This window comes from Vombatus ursinus, unplaced genomic scaffold (assembly GCF_900497805.2).
Source record: "Vombatus ursinus unplaced genomic scaffold, bare-nosed wombat genome assembly UNPS02014945.1, whole genome shotgun sequence".
NCBI lineage: Eukaryota > Metazoa > Chordata > Mammalia > Diprotodontia > Vombatidae > Vombatus > Vombatus ursinus.
The window spans coordinates 396,893-424,407 of NW_020954723.1; the positions used below are offsets into that span (position 1 = coordinate 396,893).

At 37.6% G+C, this 27,515-nt stretch overlaps 1 protein-coding gene across 2 annotated transcripts in view; it reads right to left on the reverse strand.

The window, feature by feature from the left end:
- LOC114030122 (regulator of G-protein signaling 6) overlaps positions 1-27,515 on the reverse strand; it is a 204,130-nt gene that overhangs the window by 128,234 nt on the left and 48,381 nt on the right. For both annotated transcript variants that reach the window (XM_027844838.1, XM_027844840.1), the window contains exons 2-4: positions 12,531-12,581; positions 1,274-1,380; positions 1,051-1,102 (exon numbers count right to left, since the gene is read on the reverse strand). In XM_027844838.1, coding sequence (XP_027700639.1) covers positions 1,051-1,102; positions 1,274-1,380; positions 12,531-12,581 — 210 coding nt within the window. The remainder of the gene's footprint in view (positions 1-1,050; positions 1,103-1,273; positions 1,381-12,530; positions 12,582-27,515) is intronic.

The window sequence follows — 27,515 nt, forward strand, 5'->3', positions numbered from 1 at the left end:
CATCTATCTCACAGGGTTATTGTGAGGATTAAATGGGGGTAATATTTATAAAGCACTTAGCACAATGCCTGGAACATAGCTACATGCTTAATAAATATTTAGTCCTTTCCCTTGTTGTCCCCCCTCCCTCCTTTTTGTGCCATGGATCCCTTTGACAGTTTAAACTGTGTAAGGTAAGTATGGGGGTGCTATAATAAGTGGAAGTCTATGGACTCTTTTTCAGGATGTTTTAAAATGCATACAATAAAATACATAGGATTACAAAGGAAATTGATCATATTAAAATATAATTGTCAAAATATTTTTTTAAAAAAGATTCATGGGACCTCTGAAATTTTTCCACAGATTTCTTAGGGGTCCATGGGCCTCAGGTTGAGAACCCCTTGTGGAGTGGGTTCATTATCTGCATTGGTAGAAGGAGTACCCAGACTGATGATCTCATATTTCTCCAAAGTACCTTATTATTAAAGGTAATGGTAATGAAGTGTCAGCTGTCACTGCTGCCTAAGCTAGTGTATATCCATCCTCTTCCATTAAGGATATGAAATCAGATGAGCCTTGAAGGATCTCCTTGCCCAAATATGATCTAATTGTGCCAAATCTAATAACTTATTCCCCTGAGTCAGGGTGAATTCTACTCCTATCCCTCCCTAAGCACCTCCAAGGATTCTTGTCATGCTTTTTAATAAGCTGTGAAGTTGGATGTGGAAGTTGGTCATTATCATCTTGGATCTGCGTTCATCGGCCACACGGCATCTGAAGGCTCAGAAGTCTCTGGGATCCCATGTATCAAATATCCCTTATAAGAACTTCTCTCTTGTTCCTCTCATGGGATTTCCTTGTTTTCTGTGTGCTGTGCACCTCCCTCAATTATGAAGAGTTCCCAAGAGTCGAGGGCTTATTAAATGTCAACTAAATGAAAAAAAGCCAAACATAGGAAACCCCCCTAGGACACAGACAAATTACTCTACAGTTGCTCAGACACTAAGCATTTGTTTTGCAAGCTCCCAGCAGTAACCTGTAAGGGCTGGAGGTTGCTTCAGTTCTCACCATAGTCAGTGTTTTCAGGTTCCCAGCAGTTGGAGGGCCAGAAGTATGGAGCCTGCAAAACAACAGAGGGTCAGGAAACAGGAGCCCCCTGGTATCATTCCCATTTCCCCCAGGGCCCTGAACTGTGTTCTATCTTCCCCTTTCCAAAGTCGTTCCATTCTGATCAGATGAGGGGGAAATTGACACAAAAGGTGCTTGGGGGAAAGAAAGACAGCTGACTTACTTGGAATCGATAAAAAGTGCCATCATCCTTCAGGGTAAGGACATGGTCCGATATGGGGAAGATGTAACCCTGGGCAGCTACAAGACTTCCCAAGTGTATTGCTTCACCTGTAGGTCAGGGGACAAGAGAGAAATAATGAGAAAGGTATTAGACTCAGCGCCTGTCATTAAAATCTAAACTGTGTAAGGTAAGCATGGAGGGTGCTGTAATAACTCGATACCTACGTTTATAGCTTCAAAAGGAATAGAGGTTATATGAAGAGGAAAAGTATTAGGGAGAGGGGTCTTGATGGCAAAGAAAAGCTTCAAATTTGCTGTTGCCTTTCTGGTCTCTAAGGTTTGGTTTCCCAGGAATACAGATCTGCTGCTCCCCTCAGTACCCTTACCACCCTCTTGCATCCTAATTGGTATCTCCAAATTCCTTTCCAGACTCCCCTTTTTAGCACTCCAAACTTCTCCTATAGTTATTATGAAGCTGGGGATCAACATTTACATAATAAGGTCTCAGACTAATTCAAGAAGAGGGCACAAAAGCTTCTGGCTGGCTCCCATCAGGAAGGGTGAGGGTACCAGCTTTGACAGTGACACCAAGGTTCATTTGTGTCTTACGCTGCACACCCTCCTATGGCTCTCCCAAAACAGCAGTAGAAATGAAATTGAAACCACCTCTACCCTATGGATATAAAATAGAAATTCCTACTTCAGAGCTTGGAGGAAGGAAAGTATAGAGAGACTATTGTGATAGTTCAAAGTTATAACTAATGGGATACTTTCAGACATTCAGTTTTGCTACTTTAAAATAGAAAGTACCCAGTCAAAAGACTGCTGGATTGTGAACCAGAAGACCCGGGTTTCAGTATCTTCTGTAGAGCTTCCTTAGGCCAATCACTTCTGTAGAAAAGGCTGAATTATGGGGACCATCTCAGAATGTGTGCACCCAGAGCTCTCCTGGAACTTCTGGGGACTCCAAAAGCATGGTATGACCAATCACTGTAATTTTTACATTGTATGATGTTATAGTTAGCCTAAGTGACTCCAGATTGAAATTCTATAATAAGTGGACCTAATGCTCATAAAGCAGCTAAGCAAAGACAAAGTTATACTTTTCCACTGTTCTGACCTATGTTAATCCTGTGACAAGCACTTAATGCTCACAGCTTCTGATTTGCTGAAACTCCTGGCCTGTGAGCTATTCCTCTTCTGCTGCCTCAGATAGCCAACTCAAAATGTCTCCCAATTTCTGGTTGAGGTAAAGAAACTCCCCCTATCCAAGTCTCACCCAAGTTTGGTATAATAAGTGGTCCTGAGAATTTTTCTACTATATCTGTGTCTGATTAGTGATATCCTCCTCCCATATCTAGCACCAATTCCTTATTCTCCACCACACCCATTTTTTAGGGTATAAAACTTTCCCACCTGAACCCCAACTTTATGCATGTACTTTCCCCCTACATGGCTTCCTTTCCCTCCCACTAAGTAAATTTATTATATCCATGGCAACAAACCTCTGTCTGACTATATTGCCACATAATTTGTGTGTCTTTTAACCTGCTTGCTGCACCATATAATTATAAAGCTCTCATTTGTAGCAGCTTCCTGAGGCTCAATTTCTCATCCCCAAACCCATTTTTGCTTTTACCTGAGTCCTGAAGCCAAATAAAGTGGCTGGTAACTCAGTATTAGGACATGTTAGAAATGGTGGATTCCCTGGCTACTACTGGTCTTGTGGTGACTCAGCACTGAAGAACAAGGGTGCTTTGAAATAAGGAAGCAATCCCCTCATTAGCTACTGGACAAGAGTTGCTGATGACTCAATGGAACTTTTAAAAGGACAGACAGTTTCTGCTTCAGTTGCTTTGATCTGATTTTTTTACGTAGCATGTGGCGCTCTCTGCCTCTAGACTCCCTATGAGGAGGTTGTGGATATGTGCTATGCTCTTTCTCCTTATACCACTGGCACTCCTAGAGTGGAAACAAAGACTTAGCACACCTAGGGCCCTGGTTGCCTTCCCTCCTTTTGTTTCCTTTCCTGAATAGGTGATTGAACATTATTCTTGAGGTGGACATGTACAGTTTTGGAGATAACCTCATGAGTTTGAGAGGTACAGAGATACCGGGTTGCATTGGGTCAACTAGCAGAAAAAAGTGGAATCTCTAGCAACCACACTAGTACTCTTGGAGGAGGTCACCTGTAAGAGGATTGGGCCAAGCCTGGTATATTTCATCATATGTGAGCTGGTTGTTGTTTGGACAGTGCAGAGCTCAGGTGAAATGCAAAATACCTAATCAGTAGTCTTGCAAACTACTCTGTATCCCTAATGAGGTTTAAGTATCTGCCAGCAAGAGAATATAATGGTAATTTTAAGTTATTACTGAATCCTGTTCTAAGTTGTTCTGCCAGTGTGTGTTGTGAGTCTTTTGTGTGTAGGAAATAAATACCTGTTCCATAACTAATTGAGCATCTTTTTTTTTTTTTTTAAACTCTCCTCTTTTGAGGAGGCTCTAGACAGGAGCTAAAACCTAGTCTTTAAATAACCTGCCTCTAAGGTAACAGGGTGGGGGCTTAATGAGCCAGAGATTGTAAGAAACAAGAGCCCTTTCATTAGAGACTAGACTTCCTAGGATTGAACCTAGCCTTAGCCATATGGCTGAGTCCAAAGTAGATAGGCCCCTTATTGGAAAGAGAATGAGTACAATGCCTCAGCCTTCTGGGTCTGCCATTGATTCCTCATAATTAGACTTAACTTCATTTAGTTTCAGTTTTCTTGTGTGCAAAGAGGGGATAATAGTAATTGCCCTACCTACCTCCCAGAGCTGTCATGATGATCCAGAGTAACAATTGTTAAGCAATTCATAAGCAATTTTTGTTATGTATGAAGTCAGATACAAATGGGCATTGAAAGGTAAAATGAAGAAAACTAATAAAAAATTAATTCTCAATAAGTCTACATTTTATATTAATGTAGCATAACAGTCTCTTAACATTCAAAAATTAAATGCTAAGCCTAGAAATGAAAAACATGTTTAAGGAACCCTTAATTTCTTGACATGTCAGTTTGAAAAAGCTACTTGTTTCAACTTAGGATGACAGAATCATAGCTCAGTGATTAAAGGATGAGCTAGAAGGCATTGTGGAGATTAAGACATTACCTAATGCAACCCCTTGATTTTACAGGTGAGGAAACTGAAGAGTTGAAGGGACTGTGTTAAATTCACATAGTGAGTCAGTGAGCACCAAAACTCTAACCCAGATCTTTTGAGCTCTCAGTTGGAAGTTTTCTCCCCTATATAATAAGGTATTTATACATATAGACATACACATTATACATATATACACATATTTGTGATATATATTATATATTTATTTATTTAAATTTCTGTATCATATTTATATCATTTATTAATTTAATTTATTGTTAATATTTATATTCTATTACATTTGTTATATATTTATACATTTATATTTATTTATGTACATTTATGTGTATGTACACACACATAAATATGTATATATGTATACACACACACACACACATATATATATATACATATAGCATATATAGCATATATATGTATAATCAACCTTTTTCTCCAGTAAGAACCACATATGGAGTATGTGAATTTGATCACAAATTCTGAACTGGTAGAGTCTGTGTCAATGAAGTTTTTCTGAACCCTCTTTACTACTTAATATTGATATTTGTTTTTTTAAAACTTCAGCCACCCAAGTCACTGGTTTAATCTCTTTTGAAAAAGCTGTTACCAAATATTAACGACAGAATGCTTTTACCACCCACTGTCTCCTTAATTTCCTTCATAATGAGGAGGAGCCTTCTTTTATTGTGGCCAAAACTATCAAGAAGTTTGCTTATTTATCACGCTATGGGTTGAGAATTTAAAATTGTCCTTTGAATGGATTAAAAAAGAAAGCTCATAAAACTAAAGTGTTTTTTTTTTAAGTAGTCAACTCTAAGAACCCATATGCAATCCAATTCTGTGTCTTCTTAGGATGTAATATTGTTCTCAGCTTAGACCACTGCCTTGCTGAGTGGAAGAAATTACTGTGTTCAGAACACTGGCAGAATACTGGCAGGGAGAATCAGGAGAGGCAACAGGGTATAGTAGGTTGAGATCTGCATCCAATGGAGAGAAGGAAGGAAGGAAGTATTTATTAAGTGCCAGGCACTGTGCGAAACACTTTATAAATATTATTTCATTTAATTCTTATAATAATTCTGGGATGTAGGGGTTAGTATTATCTACATTTCACAGTGGAAGAAGCTGAGGCAGGCAGTGGTTAAATGACTCAGCCACAGACACACCATAAATGTCAAGGCCTGATTTGAACTCAGGTTTTCCTGACTTGTGGTCAGGAATCTATCCAATGTATCACCCAGCTATCACTGCTTAGGGACCCTTACAGCTGTAGACTTCCTTCTCCCCTCGTACAAAGGTAAACCTTATGAGAGCTTCAGTGGCACAATCTTAGCATCCCAAGAGGCAGAAATGGGACAACTGGATGGAATTCTCTAGTGTGCTATAAAAGAGCTATAAAGAAGGCTTATTTTACTTATAATTATGATTCATTTATTAGCCATTCTGACTTCTTGAAGCCTCAACCACCTCGAATACAGCTGGGAAACCCCAAAGTAAGAAAATAAACAAATACATAAGTATGACATACTGCGTGGGGGCAAAGAGCAAAATGTTAATAATAAAGGTCAGAGAGAAAACAATAATATATACTTTACATTTTAGTGAATGGGCTTTGTAACAAGTAGGGTTCTCATCAGAGGAGAGGCCTGACTTATATTGGCAATATAAGTTATTTTGTACACAATTTTAAAACGTGGTGTTGTCTATTTATCGGTAGTACTGAAGCATCAGGTTTTCTAGTCCATAGCACATTGGAAGCATTAGATTAGAATAAGGAACACTTTTAGAGGCAGTCATAATGATAACTGTACAAAGGTATACCATAAAATTGGACATCTAGGGAGGAGGTGTAAAAATCTGAAATTAAAAAAAACAGCACTCAGGGACCATTTAATTCAGGGGCAAACAGCCCTTCACACTCTAAGGATATTATCGTACTATGGTACAGTAGTGTTTGGTGTGCATCATAATGACCCTAAGGCAAAAATAAATCGCTACATCATACTCAATACACTGTTTAAGAAGGCAAGGAGATATGAAACATATTTTAGAAGTGCACTATTCTGATGTTCTCATGGATCTGAGATCTCATCAATGGGGCACTGTTTCCAGTGGTGCAGATAAAAACTCTTCCATGCCTTCTCAACCTGTAAGACTCTTGACTATGTCATCTTCCCGTATATTCTATACAGGGGACATACTGAATATGCTAGGGGCCTTCCTCTGGAGATCTTGACCCTATGTAGAGGCCAATGAAGTAACACAGGCTTTCTGCTGGTTAAGGCTTACTCCTGATACATGAACAGCCTACCTTCTTAGCCAGTCACATATGTATTTTAGAATCTTTTTCACACTATTTCTCCTGTGCAATTCTTCATTAGTAAGATGTTATGCCTTACTCACAACCCACTAAGTCTCCCTCCATTGCCTTTAGGGTGGCCTATGATTTTAATTCTTTAGCAACTGTGATATTCCATGCTTTGCAGTCCTATGGCATCACCAAATAAATGGTAATTCAAAAAATTGGCCTCTGTCTCAGGGATAAACTTGAGGTCATTAAAAGCACTGCACAATTTCCCAAATGCAATCTAGAAAACTCTTTTTCTTAATTCAGATATGAACCTAGATCGCTGTCAGTCTGGAATGTCTGTCTCAGATATGCTGATGAGGTAAAAGACATTGTCCATCAATCAAACTGTATATATCATGTTATAGACAATCAGCTTTTTTCATTCACTTGGTTTTTTACATTTGGTGTAAATAACTATTCCAATAAAAGGCCAAACTCTTTTTAGTGATTGTAAATCTAATTTAAAAGGTGTTGCAATATTCCAGGCCTTGAAATGACTAGTACAATTTCATTCACAAATATGAGCATTAGGAGAAGCTCACCAATTTCAGATAATTCCTCTTCTATTAGGAATCTATGCTGAACAACTTCAATGGGAGTAATAAACACCCATGGTAAGCATTCATCTCCTTGTTTTCTATCTTGCTTGGTATTTCTAATCAGATAACTGTTGAATAAAATTATCTCTGTTGTATCTTTCAAATAATTTCATATTATTTTAATATTTGGGGAAGATACCTTATTGGAGGAGAGAGTTTAAGGTTGAACTTAATTAACTGCTTTTTTTTAGTTAAAAAAACAAAAAGCAGAAAAAAGGAAATGAGCATAAAAAGACATTGTTTACTCTAGAATATTATTTGTTAAATTTTGTCTATTCTTTTTGCATACCTTCTTCAAGGATACTTTCAATAACTGTGCAGACTGTAGACTATAGTCATACATGTTTTTTAGAGATGAAAAAGTCAGAGGTTATTCTTTTCTTGATCACTTTTTTTTTAGTAATACAGGATGTCCTAAACATCTTGGTGTAGTTTTAAAATTTAATAATGTTTTAAAAGCTTTAAGTTTAAAAACTGCACTGACATTTGGGATATCTTATAATGCCCAAGATTTTTTATGTCTTTTATATTGTCCTCTCAGTTTGTGAAATGATCTTTCAACATCATTTAAATTGTGTTCCTTTCAGCATGAATCATTTCTGCTTGATCTGTATGAACTATCCTAATTTTATTTAGTGACATTTCTATATCTTTATATAGTGCACTGGGGACTGTTATGTTAGAGTCTAAAATGTGGTGATTCCACTGTCATGGATAAAGAAAAACAGTTTTTTGAAAAACAGTTTGCTGTAGCAACCTTGACAGATCTTTTCCATTTTTGTCTGTTTGTTAGATTCCCAATTTTATCTTTAAATGTTCTCAGGATGATCTGGCTTAAGTTGGGTGTCTTGTCAAACTTGATTTTCTATTCATTATTCTTTGCTTTTTTAAAAATGAGATAACACTGCTCATAATCTTCCAATATCCACTTCTGAAATATTTTAAAAATGAGTTTCTCATACAAGCTAGTGTTGCTCTTGGTTGCCATAACTCTCTTCTTACCAAGGAGATCATGTTTGCTAGCTAAAGAAGTTTCTAATTATTTTTTATTTCCTCAATGTAGCAACTGACTTGTATTACTTAAACTGCCTTGGAAGTAGAGATAGCCTGTGTCAATGACTGTTTCCTTATCTACTTCCCAATTTTCAGCCACTTAAACAGGGCAGATTGCTATTAACTCAATTGCAAGCCATATCATTTTATTTTTATTCTTTTTTCATTTGGCATTGATTTAAATCTCTGTTTTAACTGTTGATGCTCTGATTCTATACATTTGACTTATCCAGAATGTCAAATAGTCATTTCTTATCTATTAGTATAACAACAATTTCATTTTGTGTATCATTTTTTTTAGTGCTTGCTACATTTAGTACCTCCCAACTGTATTCCCAAAGAAATTATTCATGATACATATGTAAGAGGCTTCTGTGTATTTGGCATGTCCTTACTATCTAATTTTTCACTCCCGAACCATGTTTTCCAACATTTTTCTCTGCCCTCCATTAGGTCCACTTTTATATTGAAGTAACCAAATATTAAAATTAAATTGAATTATTTTGGAGGGGTTTATTAAGTTCTCCATAAAATTTCTTTTGTTGTTTAGTTGTTTCATTCGTTTCTGATTCTTTGTGACCCCATTTGGGGTTTTCTTGGCAAAAATACTAGAATGGTGTGCTATTTCCTTCTTCAGCTTATTTCACAAATGAGGGAACTGAGGCAAACAGGGTTAAGTGATTTGCCCAGGGTCATACAGCTAAGTAAGTGTCTAAGGCTGAATTTGAACCCAGGAAGATAAGTCTTTCTGACTCCAGTCCCAGCATTCTATCTACTCCACCACCTAGCTGCCCCTAGAATTTCTTCACTTCTTCTATATCTGCAACAAATGTTGGCATATTAACTGCTATTGGTATTTTTTTTTACAAATATTTATTGTCAGTACTGCAGTATGACATCATAGGACTGTAGGGTCATAAATTTAGAGCTCTAAAAAGTCAAAAATTCCACAAAATAATGATTATTATTGCTTTCCTTGTTGCCATAATAAACCAACTCCTTTATCTTCTTTTCCAAGAGATGTGAACCATTCTTTCATTTAGCTTTGGCTTCCTTTTATTTAATTTGAGTGAATATGTCAATATTGGTATAAATCAATTTCTCCTGTAGTATACTTACCTGTAGGTTGGTGGACAGGGATCTCACATTTAGAATCCCAACAGTTAAACTATCACTTACAGAGAATCTAAAAACAAGAGATGGGGCAAGATACAATGGAACAAAGTCCTTGACTCTGGAGTGAGAGGACCTGGCTTCCGAATCTTCTTCTGACACTTGCTAGTTAGGTAACCTTGGGCATAGCTTGACTGTACCTGACTGGACTAGATGGTCTCTGAGGGCTTTTCCAGTTCTAGATTTATAATTATCGGTATCTTCTACCCAATTTTTACTGCTTTGCCATTGCTACAACAGGAATGGAATGGGGCCAAACAGAACTGAGGGCTATTTTTTTCATAAATCAATTGACAAGCATTCATTAAGAGCTTATTATATAGACAAAATGCTCATGCTTTCTGCCCAAGAAATTCCACTACTAGGCATATACCCTAAGGAGGTCATTGATAAAAAGAAACTTCCCATATAAAAACTTATAGCAGCATTTGCATGGTAGCAATGAACACAAAATAAAGAAGATGCCCATCATTTGTAGAATGGCTAACCAAATTATGGCATATGAATGTAATGGAATATTACTGAGCTATAGGCAATGTATGAATGTGATGAATACAGAGAAACATGGAAAGATGTAGGTAAACTGATACAGAATGAAGTAAGCAGAGCCAAAAAAAACAATACAACAATATAAATGAAAAGAACAACCCTAAAATAACTGAAAATGAATATTGCAAAATTACAAAGATGAAGAAGAGATATGAGAAGATGGAGCCAAGAAAACAATACAGCAATATGAATTAAAAATAACCATAAAATAATTGAAAATGTATATTGCAAAATTACAAAGATCAAGAAGAGATACCTCCTCCCATTTCTGTGCAGAGATGTGGGGGGTGCATAGGTGCATATATTGTCAATTTTTTTGATGTACTGATAAGTTTTACTGATTTTTTTCCATCTTCCTCTTTTTTTTCCCTTTTCTTTCAAAAAATTTTTGTTCTATAGTATGGCTCTCTGGGAAAGGGAATAAAATGGAAATGTGTAAAAGCAAAAGATAACAATAAAATTTTTTTTTAAGTTTACTATATGCAAGGTACCCTGCTAGGCACTGGGAATACAAAGACAAAAAGAAAGGAAAAAAGAAAGAAATAAAGAAAGAAAGAGAAGGAAAGGATGGAAGGAAGGAAGGAAAAAACAGAAACTGTTCTCCAGGAACTTATATTCTACATGGGAGAGACATATACTCAGATAAATAAATACAAAATAAACATAATATAAGTTTTTATTGGATGAATGGATTGTTCATAACTCAACTAAAGACTCCTATAGACAGTGGCATTTGAGTTGAGCATTGAAAGAACCTAGAACTTTCTAAAGGTAGAGGTAAAAAGAAAACACATTTCAGGTATGGAGGACAGCCTATGCAAAGACATAAAGATGGGTTCAGGTGATGGGATTGTTTGGGGAAAAACAGGTAAAAATATAAATAAGTGTAAAATATATGAAAAATAAAGACATGGTAGTTTAGAGGGAGTAACATCAATGTGGGAGGGGGGCATCAAAAGGGCTTCATACAGGAGGAAGTGATTGGAATGAACTTTGAAGGATGCTGGGGAAAGGAGGAATTGGTGAAATGAAAATGCATATCAGGCATGAGGAATCAGTCTGTGCAAAGGTTCAGAGATGGAGTTTCACGTACAGAAAACAACAGGTAAACCAACTTGTCTGGAACATGAAGGGAAGCCTGGAAAGGTAAGCTGGAATCAGACTGAGGAGGTGGAGTCAGATCCATCATCCCAGCAGTTGACCCAATGATGATGAAGTTCTCCATCCTTAGCTAGGCTAGTCCACAGAAAACAGACAAAGACCATACTCAAGGTCTTTCTAATTTGGTAAGCTCTGCCACAATTTGTAAAGCACTGAGCATGAGTTATGGGGAACTGCCCCCTGGTGGATGAACTTGGTTTTTTGTCTGGGGTTCTCAGGTAGCAGACAATTGGAGGGGGAAGGGCTTCTTTGGAGAGGAGATATGGACTGTCTCCCTCTACTTCCAGAGCTCTTCAGACCAGACAGAAGAACTGTGTGTGCCCCTTCCCCTTGAGGTTATTGAGTAGGCTTTGGAAGGCCCCAGGGAGCTGTGCTCAAAATTCATTTTTACAGTAAAACCAACCACCTGATTATAATACTGCATCTCCAAGAGGTCAGAAAGACTCCCCTCTTAGAACTTTCTGAGAACTTAGAGTCAACTATACACCATGATAAGACATCAGAATAGGACTTTGAGAAAAAGGCAAAGGCTAGATTGGTTTAAAAAAGTTTTGGGGAGGCTGGGTCTTTTGGGACATGGGGGCTAGGTGAAGGAGGGGAAAGGCTGATTTAAAAGGGAGGGAGGGATAGAATGTGGAATTCAAAACCTTAAAAAAATGTAAAAATTGTTTTAACATGTAATTAGGGAAAAATTTTAAAAAATAAATTTTATAACTTAAAACAAATAGGCACAACTGAAATGAGAAAACCTCTTCTCATTTCATTTGTTGACTTCCTATGGAAGCAAAAAACCCTAAAACAAAGTGACGCATCTTAGCAAATAATTAAACAGCTTAATTGTGGATCAGGCAATCATGTTTTAATGACTGACTCTGGAATAATGTTCAATGACAATGCTTATCTTTAATTACTGCAGTTATAGAGAATTCATCCTGCTTCACTAGGATCTTTTATTCTTAATGCCCTCTCTAAGGAAATCAGCATATAGGACAGTCTCTCATCTCCCCATAAAGTGATCTAACTTTCAAGACAGATATTTGGTTGAGGGGGATGGAAAGAGACATTTTTCTCCAATAGAGTTATTTTTGGTGATCAAGACACTTATTAATAAACCTAGCTGTGAGGAGAATGGTTTAACTCCAGTTGTACAACTTGGTTATGGGAAATCAATCCACCAATACAGGGGCCACATAGGCAGCTCCACAGAGGTCAAATACCTGGATCCTCAATGGCGAGATTCTTCATAAACCATTGCACAATGTCGGTACCTGTAACGACAAAACATTCCCATCTTAGGACTTCAAGATATTTTAATATTTGGGAAGTTTTTAGAGTTCTTGATAGTGAAGAAATATTCTCTGAGAGACTCAGATCAAGGTCCTGCAGTCTCTGTTGGAGAGTTAGAGCTTTTCATGGCCGAGGAAAAGTTTTTATTCTGTTCGCATGCTTTTAAGCCATTCCAATTGTTCTCCAGATACTGTCCAGTTCTGGTACCCAGTGCAGTGACCATCTACCCCCTACAGCATACCCCCAAGATCAAGGGTTCTTAATCTGGAGCCCATTAATTTTAATTTTTTAAAATTTTATTTTTAACTTATGGAATAAAACAAGCATTTAAAAATATATTTTTGGTAATATATTTCAATATATTTAGTTTCCTTTGTAATTCTATATATTTTATTTTAAGCATTTGAAAACATCATTCTAAGAAGGGATCCATTGTCTCCACCAGACTGACAAAGAAAAGTTAAGAACCTCTGCCTTAGATAAAACCTATGTGACTCCTGGGTCTACCCAAACTTGGGATGACACATATGGTACTTTATGTGATTTACATACATTATCTCAGCTGTGCCTCAAGACACAAAATCACCCCTTGTAAGGTAGGTGATATTATTATTCCCATTTTGCAGATGGAAACATGAGGTTCAGAATGTTTAAGTGACTTTCCCAGGGTCACACAACTTATTAGGATCTAGGGTAGGATTTGAACCCTGGTCTTATTCAAAATCCAACATTCTATTGACTGGTTTACTGGGCAAAGTTTCATGATGCCAAGTCATGAAGCACATTCCAGAAACCAGCCCACAGTTGTTCTCTCCTACTGCTGAAAAAAAAAGTATTAAAAAGTATATCATGCCTAGGAAAATGTCTCATTTCCCCCTGGAGCTATGGTCCCTTCTCCTTTGTCCACCTGGAAGCCCTCACTGAAAACACAGGATGGCCTTTTAAAAGGACTAGTTTGGCAGATAGAAATGAAATGATTGGACTGCATCTAATCTGCAAGAGGTAACTTTTCCAGGCAATTAATTTTTCCTTCTAGTATGGACCTGTGGACCTACTATTTTGGGTAACAGGTATGTTTTGTGCTTTTCCAAGAGGGAAGGAACAGTCGAAGCCTTCTCTCCTTTTGGTAGTCATCTTAATCTTCCTTTGATCCTTAAATAAAATCAAGAGATCCCCTCCATCCATCCTAAATCACATGTCTGACTACATTAGTCTCTTGCTCAAGAAGGTTCAGAGGTTGACTCTCCATCACCCCTTCACAGTCTAGCTCCAACCTATCTTTCCAGGCTCATTACACATTACTTCCCCTCAAAGACTCTATATGCCAGTCAAACTGGCCTAGTCGCTATTCTCTGGGGCATGACTTTCCATCTCCAATCTTCTGTACAACTTACATGCAGGATACTCTTTCTTTACTCTCACCTCCAAGAATTTTCACCTCCTGGAACTTTCAAGGCCCAACCACTTCCTAAAAGGGGCCTTACCCAACTTCCCCAGTTGCAAGTGCTCTCCCATCAAAAAACTGCAACATTTTTTACTTACCTATGTACTTATTTCTCCCATTAGAATATAAGTTCCCTGAGGGCAGTGTCTTTTTCCTTTTATTTTTCCTTTGCATTTTATAGCCTGACACATAGTAGACACTTTTTTTTAAATAGTGAATTGATTTTTTTACATTTATTTGATTTATTTTTAATTTATGGAATAAAACAAGCATTTACATAACATAATATAATAAAAAAGATGATTGCGCATGAAACTGCAAATGTATTATGTACAATTTGCCATTCCTTTTAAATATACAGTAGACTTAATAAATACTTGTTAAATATGATAGAAGCAGGTCTAGTCAAGTCAATAAGCATTTAGTTAGTACCTACTCTATGTCAGGGATTATGCTAAGCATTTTATTATTATTTAGTCATTTTATTCATGTCCAACTCCTTGTGACCCCATCTGGAGTTTTTTGGCAAAGATATGGGAGTGGTTTCCCATTTCCTTCTCCAGCTCCTTTTTCAGATGAGGAAACTGAGGCAAACAGGGTTAAGTGACATACCCAGGGACACAGAGCTAGTAAGTGTCTGAGGCCACATTTGAACTCAGGAAGATAAGTCTTCCTGACTTCAGGCACGGTATTCTATCCACTAGCCATCTAGTTGCCCCATGCTAAGCACAGGGGATACTTCTTGTTTCTGTTGTTATTTATTCTTACTTCTAGAAGAGGTCCAATAACATTACCAGGGTGACATCTTGACTTACAAAGAAAGGCAAAAAACAATTCCTGTTCTCAAGGAACTCAGCATTTATTGGGGAAGACAACGTGTAATCACTGCCTAATTTTGAATATGCATCTTTGGAGATTCTTTCCTCACCTGTGTTCCATGACAGTATTTCTAAACTAAACATCTGAAGCCAAGTCTCCATATTTATTCTCCTCTGTGGAGTTTCTATGACATTCCTCAAACCATACAAGTTCAACAGTTGAGAAACAAAGGGAAAAAGGCTTAAAATAAAGTGAAATTTTTCATCCTGAGACCAGAGAAGGGAAGTCTAACCTGTTTATTTTAGAAAAAAAGAAAAATAGTTCTTTCTTCCGTGTTGCCTAGGAACTGGAAGGTTTACAACAGGGCTCCAGCTTTCCCCAGGGCAAGAGGATTATCTTTCTGCTGAGCTTGCTGAACCATTATTTATCACCTGCCAAGATTGATTACTCACCCCGGGACAATGACAGACCATCCTTTCCCCTGTTAATTACTGTCATCATTAATATCCATGTCACTAATTAGTATTCATTCACATTGAAAATTCCTTCTCTGCTATCATATCAGCACTCCCCTAGGCCCCCCGAACCCAACTTCAAGTTTTAATACTATCTCCTACTTTTTAATCAACATCATGCCCACTCTTCCTTATACACTTGTTGCCTTTCCTCCAAACTCCTTTCAAATGGTCCCAGGGCTTCTGCATAAGCTACACAAAAAAGAACTGCTGTTAGGATATTCATCCAGGAAACTTTTCCCTTCTTCCTATTTCTCCTAACATCTGGCTTCTCCTTCCTGATGTTACCACACTCTGCAAGGGAGGCACAGCTCTCTCGTCTAGAGACTCCAATGACTTAAGCCCAGACGGCCTTAAGGTTATCTCTTTGCTTGTACCCTGGTGAATTGAGATTAGCCACTAACTTACTTTGGGGTTCTCATATCTGTTCATTCAGATTTAATTGAACTAATTCAGAGGTGGCCATTCACTGGCCCCAGGACCACATGAACCTTTTCTGAGAGTCATGCATTCTCCCTGAAACAAGCAGAGAGAAATAGTAAATGCTATAATGAATCCTAAAGAAAAGAAGAAACATATTACCATTTACTTGGAGAGACCTAAAATGATACTTTTTTATTTTTATATTAATTTATTTTGATTTATCAATAATCACTTCCATATGCTTTTGAGTTTAAAGTTTTTCTCCCCCTCCCTCCCCACCACTCTCCCCAAGACGGTGTACAATCTGATACAGGCTATACATTTACATTCATATTAAACATATTTTCACATTAGTGATGTTGTAAGTAAAAATTAAAGCCTAAAATGATACTTTGATGTAAATACGTTGTTTCTAAAATTTATTATGGTCTTTTAGTAATGCTATTCATTCTTATGAATCTTAGCTTCTTCCTTTGGTCAGAATGACCACCTTTGGAGTAATATCCAATATTTAGATCATGCTTGAGGGTTTGCAAAGAACTGTATATTCATTACGTCATTCAAGCCTCCCAACAGCCTTTATAGGGTAGGTACTATGAGTATTCTTATCACCATTTTACAGATGAGGAAACTGAGGATCAGAGGTTAAATAACTTGCCTGGGATCACACTGTTTTTAAGATTCCAAGAAAACTAAGCCAAAAAATTCACATTCATCCTGAAGATTCAAGAGGGCTTTTTCAAAGTTCTTTTGGGTGCTAGCCTATCAAAACATTTTCTAATAGTTCATTAAACACTGAATCATACTTGTGCAAGGGTGTCTCCCTTTCAGATTTTGGAAAGTTTGTTAGTCATAAGGGGCATGGATGGGTACGAGGTGAGGCTTTAAGTAACTAATTTATGAAGCTAGGAAAGCAGCAAAGACAATGGACTTGCCCCCAGGACATATACTGCCTCAGTACTTTGTTTCTCAGCTGCTAATTTGCAGGAGACCAACAGAAGAAACTTAGAGTTAAAAAGAAAAACACCCTGGAAAACACTGAACCAATTCAATTTTCAATTCAGTAAACATCTACTCTGTGCCAGGCACTGTGCTAAGTACTGAGGATACAAAAAGAAGCTAAAGACAGTTCTTGCCATCAGAGCACTTACAATCTAATGGGAGTGACAACACGCAAACAAATACATAGAAAGCAAGCTATGTATACGGGATAAATTGGAAATAATTGACAGAGGGAAGGCATTGGAATTAAGATGAGTAGAAGAAGGCTTTTTTTCCATGAGGTGAGATTTTAGTTGGGACTTAAGGGAAACCAGGGAGGTTAGTAGTTGAAGTGGAAGAGGGAGAGTATTCCAGGCATAAGGGAAAGCCAGAGGGAATGCCTGGAGCTGAGAGATGTGAGCTAGGAGGTTGGTGTCACTGGATCAAAGAGTATGTGTGTGGGGGGGATAAGGTGTAAGAAATCTGGAAACATAGGAAGGGGCTAGATTATGAGGGCTTTGAGTGCCAAACAGAGGACTTTGTATTTGCACCTGGAGGCAAGAAGAAGCTACTAGAGTTTATTGAGTAAGAGGGTGACATGAACCACAGAACTATTTGGTGATTGTTGGGCAAATGGCTCTGGTCTGTAGAGATGACAAGTTAGTAAATATGCAGGATCATCACCATATGTGAGCATGAAGTCTCTCTGAATAGACCCAGTTCTGAACCAAGAAAAAGAGAGCCTATGCCTTTTGGCTCTGCTACTTGATGCCTGGATGGTGAAAACAATGAACCTCACAGTCCAACTAAAGGATCTGAAGTGGATGAGCTCCTATTAATCCTAAACTATAGGACTTCAAGGCTTCAACTGAGCCTGAAGCAGTAAGGAGAAGAAAATACAGTTGAGAATGAATCATCTAGTTTAGAAATGATGCCCTATAAGGAGCTATCCCTGTCCCAGAGTAGAGCTACCCAGCCTAGCAGCAGGCTCAACTATCTAGAGGTAGAAGGAAAGCAGAAGGAAGGGTTAGCAGAGAAAGCCCTAAGGAAATGCAAAGGAGACTACCAAAAGTATTTTTCCCCACTTGGTTATATTTTGGAATATCAAGATTTGGTATTCCTTTCCTGGGGACCTCACTCCCAAACCCAATGGAAAAAAAGTGATGCTGGAGTCAGAGGACATGAGTGTCAAACATTGTGGGAATCCGGGTGCAATCTGGGACAGACACTGCCATTATTTATTGTAGCATTTGTGTATTTCTTAACCATTTAACATGTATAAAGCTGTGCTACCATTTTTCTTAGGTTCCTATCTGTTTTTTTAATATGGTTTTTATTGCAGAAGATAGATTTTTTTTTGAATTTCAGGATACTGTACATCACCCCTTAAAAACATTTATTTTGGTCCTTATAAAAATCTCAAAATAATACCTTCTATTTTCAGGACATTATCTGCTGTTTGTGCTCCATATATCAAAGACTACTCCAGAATTTTTAGCATGTATGGGAAAAATATGGAATACTAGGATTGTTCTAAGGAGCAGCGTATTAGTAGTCTGGTGTGTCCAAGGGTTTCTTTAAATCACATTGAAGATTTAACCCTCTAGGGACTTTGCTCAAATGTTACATACTTCTAAAAATTGACTTTTAGGTCAAGGAGAGCATACCAAAGCAAAAGGGTAGAATAAAATTCTTTCTCGTGAATTCTGGAATTGGGCCCAGAAGATATGTCCCACCTATATAATGTGGTATTAATTAACTGCCTGCTATGTCCATTATGGATATATCTGTCTTCAGGGTCAATGCTTATGGTTTTGTTGTTTTTGTTCAATTGTATCCAACTCTTCATGACCCCATTTGGGGTTTTCTTGGGAAAGATACTGGAATGGTTTGCCATTTCCTTCTCTAGCTCATTTTATACATGAGGAAACTAAAGCAAACGAGGTTAAGTGACTAGTAGGGTCACACAGCTAGGAAGTATCTGAAGCCAGATTTAAACTCAGGTCTTTCTGACTCCATGCCAGGCGCTTTATCCACTGTATCACCTAGCTGTCTCTTGATGCCTGTGGACTGGTAGGTAGCATTTCCAGGTATATTACTGGAAAAGAAGTCTGGGGATGTGGATATAGGGGATATAGTTCTTTGGGTGTCCAAATGCGTTTCTTTCATTTATCTCAAAGAAGAGGATGGAATCCACGGAACCAAATTACACAGGTCCTTTTCTGCTGGCCAGGAGCCTGAGCCTTTTAAGATACTGTTCTCATCAATTCTTTCTACTTGGAAATTAACTGAGATTTTGAAAAAGAAAGCTTTAGACTGAAATAGTGTGGATTTGTAAACAATTCTGTTGTTGTTTGCTTTTAAAACTCTTCATTACATGTGGAACGAAAGGAGTATTTTTTTTAAAAAAAAATGTACCAATTTAAAGCCCTCTTTCTTTTCTCATCCCTGAGAATGACAAAGAACAAAAGGAAAAGTCACTCTAGCTTGAAGTCCCTTGGGAAGATTTGTAAACTCCCTCCCCTCAGAGCTTGGAATAGACTTTTCTGTGTCTTGAGTCTAATTTCCCTGCTCTCTAATTCAATTGCCAGATTGTAGTATTGAAAAGCTATTTAACTTAGCTTGATCCATGTGGTGTTTCTTCCTTTCTAAACAGAAGACCCACTAAATGACAAGGTTTTGAACTGGTCGGAAGGATTAAAGCCAGAAACACCTAACGTCATTTTGCTCTCACATGCAGAGACGAGTATCATTACTGCAAATGTACCCAAAGCAGAGTGGGCTGGCAAAGTCTCTCAAGGGAGCCATTTGTGGGCCAAGTTAATCACCTTGATCTTTTCCATCAGCATGTGCCAACTGCGCCACTCAGTGCTATTCAGCTTACACAACAGGAAGACAATCAGCCTCCGAAAATGACACAAGGCTCCCCCCCCACACACATCCAGTTTCAACCATCCATCCACCTTCCCTCCCTCCCACTTCTCCGTAATTTAAAGCTTCCTAACGCATTACAAAAAATAATAGGGGGCAGGAGACCAGACGAGGTTATTACTAACTCATAAATCAAGTGGGAGGCTTTTAGGGGTGGTGACAAGGTATTTGAGGTGGGCTTTCTTGGTTTGTTATCTCACCAAAGCCCCCACAATTGATTCATAACCTCATAATCCTTCTGTGTCTGCATCCTAAGTCTTATACCTAATTGTCAGCAGCTGAGTACATGATTCGCACGAGGGATGCTAGATGGCAGCAGACGAGGGGGTGGAGGAGAGAGTTTTGTCAATCAAAAATGTCCAGGAGGAGGCCTAAGGCACGTGGGATTTAATTAAACAATCAGCTAATTAAAGGAAAGATGAAGTATTGTTTCATTGATTAAGCTTCAGTACTGGAAAAAGAGGATCCCAAACTGAGTTTATTATAGCCAAAGTGCTATGGGAGAAGGTATGATATCATTTATTCCCATCTAAAGCTTAAAACAACAACAAATAAATGTACACCAAATGCTTTGGGGAAAGGAAAAAATCCAGCACTATGCACTCAATATTAAAGGAAGATGAGGGATTATGAATATTTTAGTGGTTGTTAAGAGTTCAGTAAAGGAAGAAAGGAAAAAAAAGAAGGGGAAAAGAAGAGTGGGAGGCAGAAGAGAGTAGAGAAGGGACATATTTCTTTTTTTTTTGTTACCTCATGTTTGTCTCATTTGTGACAATCTGATTCTTAAATGTGGCTCAGGAGCATTTTATGTTTAAAATGATTTGGAGGCAGACCCCTTCTTGAGCAGGGCAGAATAAGAGAGAAATTCTCCATTGTGATGCAAAAGGGTGCCACGTGTAGTCACAGACCAGCAATCTGATAATGCTAATAACATTATTAGGGTAATAGGACAGATAACACATTCTTGGCTGGGTCATAACGTTCGATTAAAGGCTTGCAAACTATTTGTGGGATAAGAAGGGCCAACTGTGACCAGAATCTAAAGTAGATTAGCAGAAGACACAGCAGAGAGTGATGAGTATACAGCTAGGTAAATCTGAGTTTTCCATTCAAAATATCTCAATCACACCAGACTTTCAAAAAGACTTAATAGCAAAAAGTAATGTTGGACTTCCACTAGTATGTTTATTTCCTCATAAGGGCTGCCTCTGGGGCCCTTCTCTTCCAAGTGACCCCTATTCCTTTAATCTCTCCTCTATGAAATGCAGCTATCACCTAATTGCCAGATCAATCTACAAATTTTAGAGTTAGGACCTTAAATATGATCTAGTTCGACATCTTCATTTTACAAATAAAGAAACTGGGCCCAGAGAGGGGAATAACTTGTCCAAAGTCATGGAGCTAGAAAGTAGCAGATATGAGATTGCAGATCCATACTGTTGAATTCCAAATCCAGTATTCCTTTCACTAAATCCACTTCCTTGGTCAAAACTCTTCAATTCCTTCTTTCATTGCCTACTGATCAAAAGACAAGCTCCTTGGGATGGCATTTGAGGACTTCCACTTTACCTTTGTGACCTATATCTCGTATTTTTGCTGTTGTTCAGTCATGACTCCATTAGGGGTTTTCGTGGCAAAGATACTGGAATGATTTCTTTTGACAGCTCATTTAAGAGATGAGGAAACTGAGGCATGCAAGGTTAAATGACTTGTCCACAGTCATACAACTAGTGAGTATCTAAGGCCAGATTTGAACTCAGGAAGATGAATCTTCCTGATTCCAAGCCTAGTGCCCCATCCCCTTGCCACTTTAGCTGCTGATATATCATATACACCCCACCATCTACTCTATGCTCCAATCAAACTAGGTGATTTGCATTTCATGAAGTCACCCATTTTCATTCCTTTGCTCATTCCAATCTCCTTTGGATCATCTCTGTTTGTTGAAGCCTGTCCTTTAAGTCTCCATGAAAACTGCACTGAGGATCCCAGTAGTAAATGATCTTTTACTTCTGAGTTAGTTAAACAATTCATACCTTCCATATGCATTCATGTTTCATTACAGATGGTGATTGTGGATGTGTCTCATTCCTCTTTTAGAATAAAAGCTTTGTGAGAGTAAGTGTGTTGAACAGAAAGAACTGGAACTTAATGGCTCTTTACTTCTGTCACCAGGCAGTAGTTACTTAACTTAAACCTGTCTTATTTGCTGTAGAGGGTGGGTATGGGGATCAAATTAGATCAAGCATATGAAAGTACCCTGTAATCTTTTAAAGTGTTGTACTGAAAAATCTTTGATAAAGTTGAAAAGCAGTTTGGTGGAGATTGGGCATAAACCACAGTCTTAAACCATGCACCAAGATAAAGTCAAAATGGATACTTGACTTCAATGTAAAAGGAGATATCACAAGAAAATTAGAATATGGAACATATTACCTATCAGACTCATGGATAGGAGAAAAATTACGAATGAACAAGAGCTAGCATTGTGAGGTGTAAAATGGATAATTAAATTTAAAAGTTCTTGTAAGGAAAACCAATGTAGCCAAGAATAGAAGGAAAGCAGAAAATTGAGGAAAAATTTTTCATAGACAGTCTCTTAGATAAAGGGCTCATTTCTCAAATATATAAAGAACTTTGTCAAAGTTTTAAGAACATGAGTTATTTCCCAATTGATAAATGGTCAAAGGATATGAACAGGTAGTTTTTCAATGAAGAAATCAAAACTATATATAGTCATACAAAAATGCTCTAAATCATTATTGATGAGAGAAATGAGAATTAATTCAACTTTAAGATATCATCTTATACCTATCAGATTGGTTAAAATGATTCAGTTGGGGAATGGCTAAACAAGTTGTGGTATGATTATGATGGGATACTACTGTGCTGTAAGAAATGATAAGCTGGTTGATTTTAGAAAAAAAAAATGGAAAGACTTAAACTTATGAAGGAAGATGCTATCTGTCTCCAGAGAAAGAATTCATAATGAGAAGTATGTACAGTATGGTTTTACATATATGTATATATATATGTGTGTGTGTGTGTGTACATTCACATATGTGTGTAGATAGGTTTATATGTGTGTATATATGTATTCGTGTATATATATATGTATTTGTATGTGTGTGTATATATATATATATATATTTGTGTTAAATTGTAGCCTTCTCTAGAGTGGGGTATGGAGGGAGGTAGAATAAAAATAAAAAGTGCACAGCAGAGAACAAAACAAAACTTAGAAAGAAGCACAGAAAAGAATCCTCTCTTTGTGTTCTGCTATGTACATGGAAATATTAAAAAAATTTAAAATATAATAAAATAAAACTAAGTGACAAAAAATTAAGCATTCTACCAACATGAAGGGGCAGCTAGGTGGCACAGTGGATAGAGTGCCAGACCTGGAGTCAGGAAGACCTGAGTTCAAATCTGATCTCAAACACTTACTAGCCATGTGACCCTGGAGAAGTCCTTTCACCCTGTTTGCTTCTGTTTCCTCATCGGTAAAATGAGAGTATTGGACTAGATAATTTTTCTTTTTTTATAATTTTTTATCTCTTTTGTTTTAATATCACACTAGTTTCTGAATAGATCCCTTTCCATTTCTTACCCGTCAAACCATCCCTATTACAACAAAGATTAGAAAACAAAATAGGGCTAAAAAACCTTTTAGCAAAACTTATCAACACATCAAATATATTTGTAAGTGTGTATAATGTTCCATGCTAAAAGTCCACTGCCTCTGTAATGAAGGGAAGAATATAGATTTTCTTAACTCTTCTTCAGGACCAAGCTTAGTCCTCATAAATATGCCACAGCAAATTTCAGCATTTTTTTCCTTTTTGTTGTTGTTATCATTCTGAACATTGTTTTCCCAGTTCTCCTTACTTTATATCAGTTAATATGGATCTTCTGATGATTCTCTGAATTCTTCATATTTGCCACTTTTTACAGTACAGTAAAATACTATTACATTCTTGTTTCATAGTTTGTTTTAGCTGTTTCCCAATCAGTGTGCAACTATTTTGTTTACAATTCTTTGCTATCACTAATAGTGTTACTATGTTAAATCTAGGACTTTCAATTATTGTGATAGTGGCGTGGAAGGACGCTTCTTCTTTGCACTGGGAAATTGTATCAAGGGATCTATAATTTGTGATTTTTCTTAGCTCCGAGCCCCCAGCCAGAGATAGTGCTTGGGTAAAACATTTTAGTGTTAGATCTTTCTCTCTCTCTCTCCCTCTCCCTTCTTTCTGTCTGTTTCTACCTGTCTCTGTTTGCTTCTCCCTTCTTCTCTATTCCCCTCCCCTCTTCCCTCCTCTCTTCCTCTCTCCTTCTCTCTTTCTCCCTTTCTCCTTCTCTTTCTCTCTCCATCCCCACCCCTGCCTCTTCCCAAATGTATTTCCAGTGATTAGACCAACATTAGTCAGTGACTGTTGTTAAAATGTTTATAAAATGTTGTCTACCCTTGCTGTCTCCACTTCTCTCACTCACTTCTTACTCTCACATAATAGAGGCCACTGGATCTGGAGTCAGGAAGACCTGAGTTCAAATCTGGCCATAGCCACTCACTCAAACTTGATTGCTGTATGACCCTAGGCAAGTCACTTAACTTCTGCTTGCCTCAGTTTCCTCAAGTGCAAAATGGGGATGATAACAGCACCTTCCTCTTAGGGTTATTGTGAGGATCAAATGAGGTAAAAGTGCTTAGCACTAGTCTAGTGTGTAGTAGGTACTATATAAATGCTGATTTCCTTCTCTCCACACACCCCCTGCCTTTCACTTTTTAAGCCCTTGCAGTCTGACATAATCACTCAACTAAAATTGCTCTCTACCAATGATCTCTTAATTGTCAAATTCAATTGCCTTTTCTCCAGTCTCATCCTTGACTTCTGTGAAGCATTTGACACTCTTGACCATCATGTCCTCTTCATTTTCATGACACTCCTGTTTCTTAGTTCTCCTTCTTCCCATCTGACCATTCTTTCCCAGTTTCTGTTGCTGGATCATCATTCCTGTCTACCTCCTAATTGTAGGTGCACCCCAGGCTCTGTACCATGCTGCCTTCTCCTCTCTTCTTTCTCTACACTTTTTGGTGGTCTCATCAGCTTCCATGGGTTCAATTATTATATCTCTGCAAATAATTCCTGGATTTATATGTCTAGCTCTGGTCTTTCTGCTGAGCTCCAATCTTGCATCAATACATACTTATGGATATTTCCAGATTGATGACCAATAGACATCTCTAATTCAACATGTTCAAACATAACTTATCTTTCTGTTAAAACTCACTCTCCTTCACAACTTCCCTATTTCTGATGAGGGTATCACCAATCTTGAAGTCATCCAGTTTCACACCATTGGTACCATTCTTGACTCCTCACTCTCCCTCAATCAGTTGTCAGGTGTTATTGATTCTATCTCCATGGAATCTCTCACATCTGTCCCTTTTTCTCCACTCACACAGTTATCATCCTAGTTCAAGACCTCATCACCTTTCATCTGGAATATACTAATTGCCTAGTAATTTGTCATCCTGCTTTTGATTTCCTCTTTTCCCAATCAAATATAGCTGACAAAGCGATATGTTTTATTTTCCATTTTATTTTATTTTTTATTCTGAACTTAACAGACATGAAATAAAATGAGCATTTTCAAAGGCATTGTGGGACAGGAGAGGACTGTATGAAATCACAATCTTTCTTATGTAGAGCTTGCTTTTATTAGGTATATAATAAATTCAGCATGTTCATATAACTTTCAAAGCTGTCTTGCTTGTCTGTGTTTTTACTGGCCTTCCTTCTGTTCTCTTCTCATTTCAGGAGGGTGAACTCTATTTCCAACTCTCTTTCCTCCTAAATTCCCAATTAAAAGATGAAAAAAAAAACCTCTTACACATATAGATTTTTTTAAAAAAATCCTTCAATGGCCATGTCCAGAAATGTATGTTTCATTTGTGTCTTGAGTACATCACTTTTCTATCAGGTTGTGGACATGCTTCGTTATCAGTCCTCTCCAGAGGACCATGGCTGGTCATTGCATTGAGTTCTTCAGTCTTTCAGAGTTGTCTATCTTTATGATGTTATCGTTATTGTACATAACACATGGTACATAAAAGGTGCTTAATAAATGCTTGGTGATTGATTGTCTATAACATAATCTTTAAGAGTTTTAAGAGCTTTAAGAGTTGCTTGAAGCACTAAGAATTAATTCCTTATGATCACAAAGCTAGTATAGGTCAGTGGCAGGTCTTTCTCCCTCCAACTTTGCCAAGCTGCTTCTCACCTTGTGCAGAGGAAGGTGCTTAATAAATATGTATTTAATTTTTTAAAATTATAAAACTCATCAAGAATGGTCACTATGATAGTATAGTGTGACAGGAGGTTTCTGGTTCAGAGCTACAGGTTTACCATCTATGAAATCAACCTCTAGCGGATTCTGAATTCTAATTTAGGCAGATGGTAGTAGGGTATATTGGGACAGCTAGATGTTGCAGTGGGCTTGGAATCAGCAAGACTTGTTTTCGTGAGCTCAAATCCAGACTCAAACACTCACTAGCTGTGTGACCCTAGGCACATCACTTAATCTTGCTTGCCTCAGTTCCTCATCTGTAAAATGAGCCGGAGAAGGAAATAGCAAACCACTCCAGCATCTCTGCTGAGAAAACTCCAAATGGGATCACGAAGAGTCAGACACAACTGAAATGACCACACCAAAACAAAAATGGTAGGGTACACAGGGAGAGATTCAATAACAAAATATTCGAGAAATGTTTATTAAGTACCTACTATGTAAAGAGCATGAAGACACTGTGTTAGACTCTGGGGAAGATTATAAATGTAGACAAGGCATGGTTGCATAAGATACTCACTTATAAAGCAACCATTACACACATGGAAAGCAAGAAAGCATATTTATTTTTTGGTCCAGGATGATTCACAGACCACTGGTGCCATGAATTCTGTTATACAGCATAATTAGTGATATTTGCTGCAACACTTCACTTTCAGGGACTGAATATCATTAGCTTTGTGTGGCCTTTGCTTATTCCTTGAACATGGTTTTTCCTTCCAACCTGATAGAAGTGTGGAAGCACACAAAGTTTCCCACCCCCCTCCTTTTAGAAGTTTTAAGAAAGCGTTGGAAATTATCCTTATAAGTCTTCTCAAACTATCAATTCTGAAACTTTACTTTGAATTTATCAATTCTTTTACTTTACTTTGGGTTGTATAACCATATTTATTATATCATAAATCTTCCATTTTTATAGATATGTTCAAAGGCATGGGGGAAGAGGGTTCTTGTTATGTGTGGGCACTTTTCTCTTCAAGTAGAACACTGCTTAGATTAGAATAATCATAATTTAATACAAATTACTTATGGAAGGCTTGTGCCCATAAATCAGAGTACTGTATTGATATTTTTTCCCATTGACAGAAGGCAAATATTTGGGGGAGACATATGATTCCAGAAAGAGCCTTAGCATAGGAATTAGGAGACATAATTTTTAATCCTGGTTCTGCTAGCTGTTAACCAACTATGCTATCTCAGTAAAGTCAATTCCTTTCTTGGAGCCTCAGTTTCCTCCTCAGCAAAATGAGGGAGTTGGACCATCTGATCTCTAGTGTTCCTTCCAGCTCTAACATGCTACAACTTGGGGATTTAATTCAATTTAACAGACATTTATTAAACATCTACTACATACAGGGCATTCTGATAAGTGCCGAGAATACAATGATAAAATTTTTTAAAAAAATGAGACATTACTCATAGTCAAGGAGCTTACTCTTACTATGAGGATA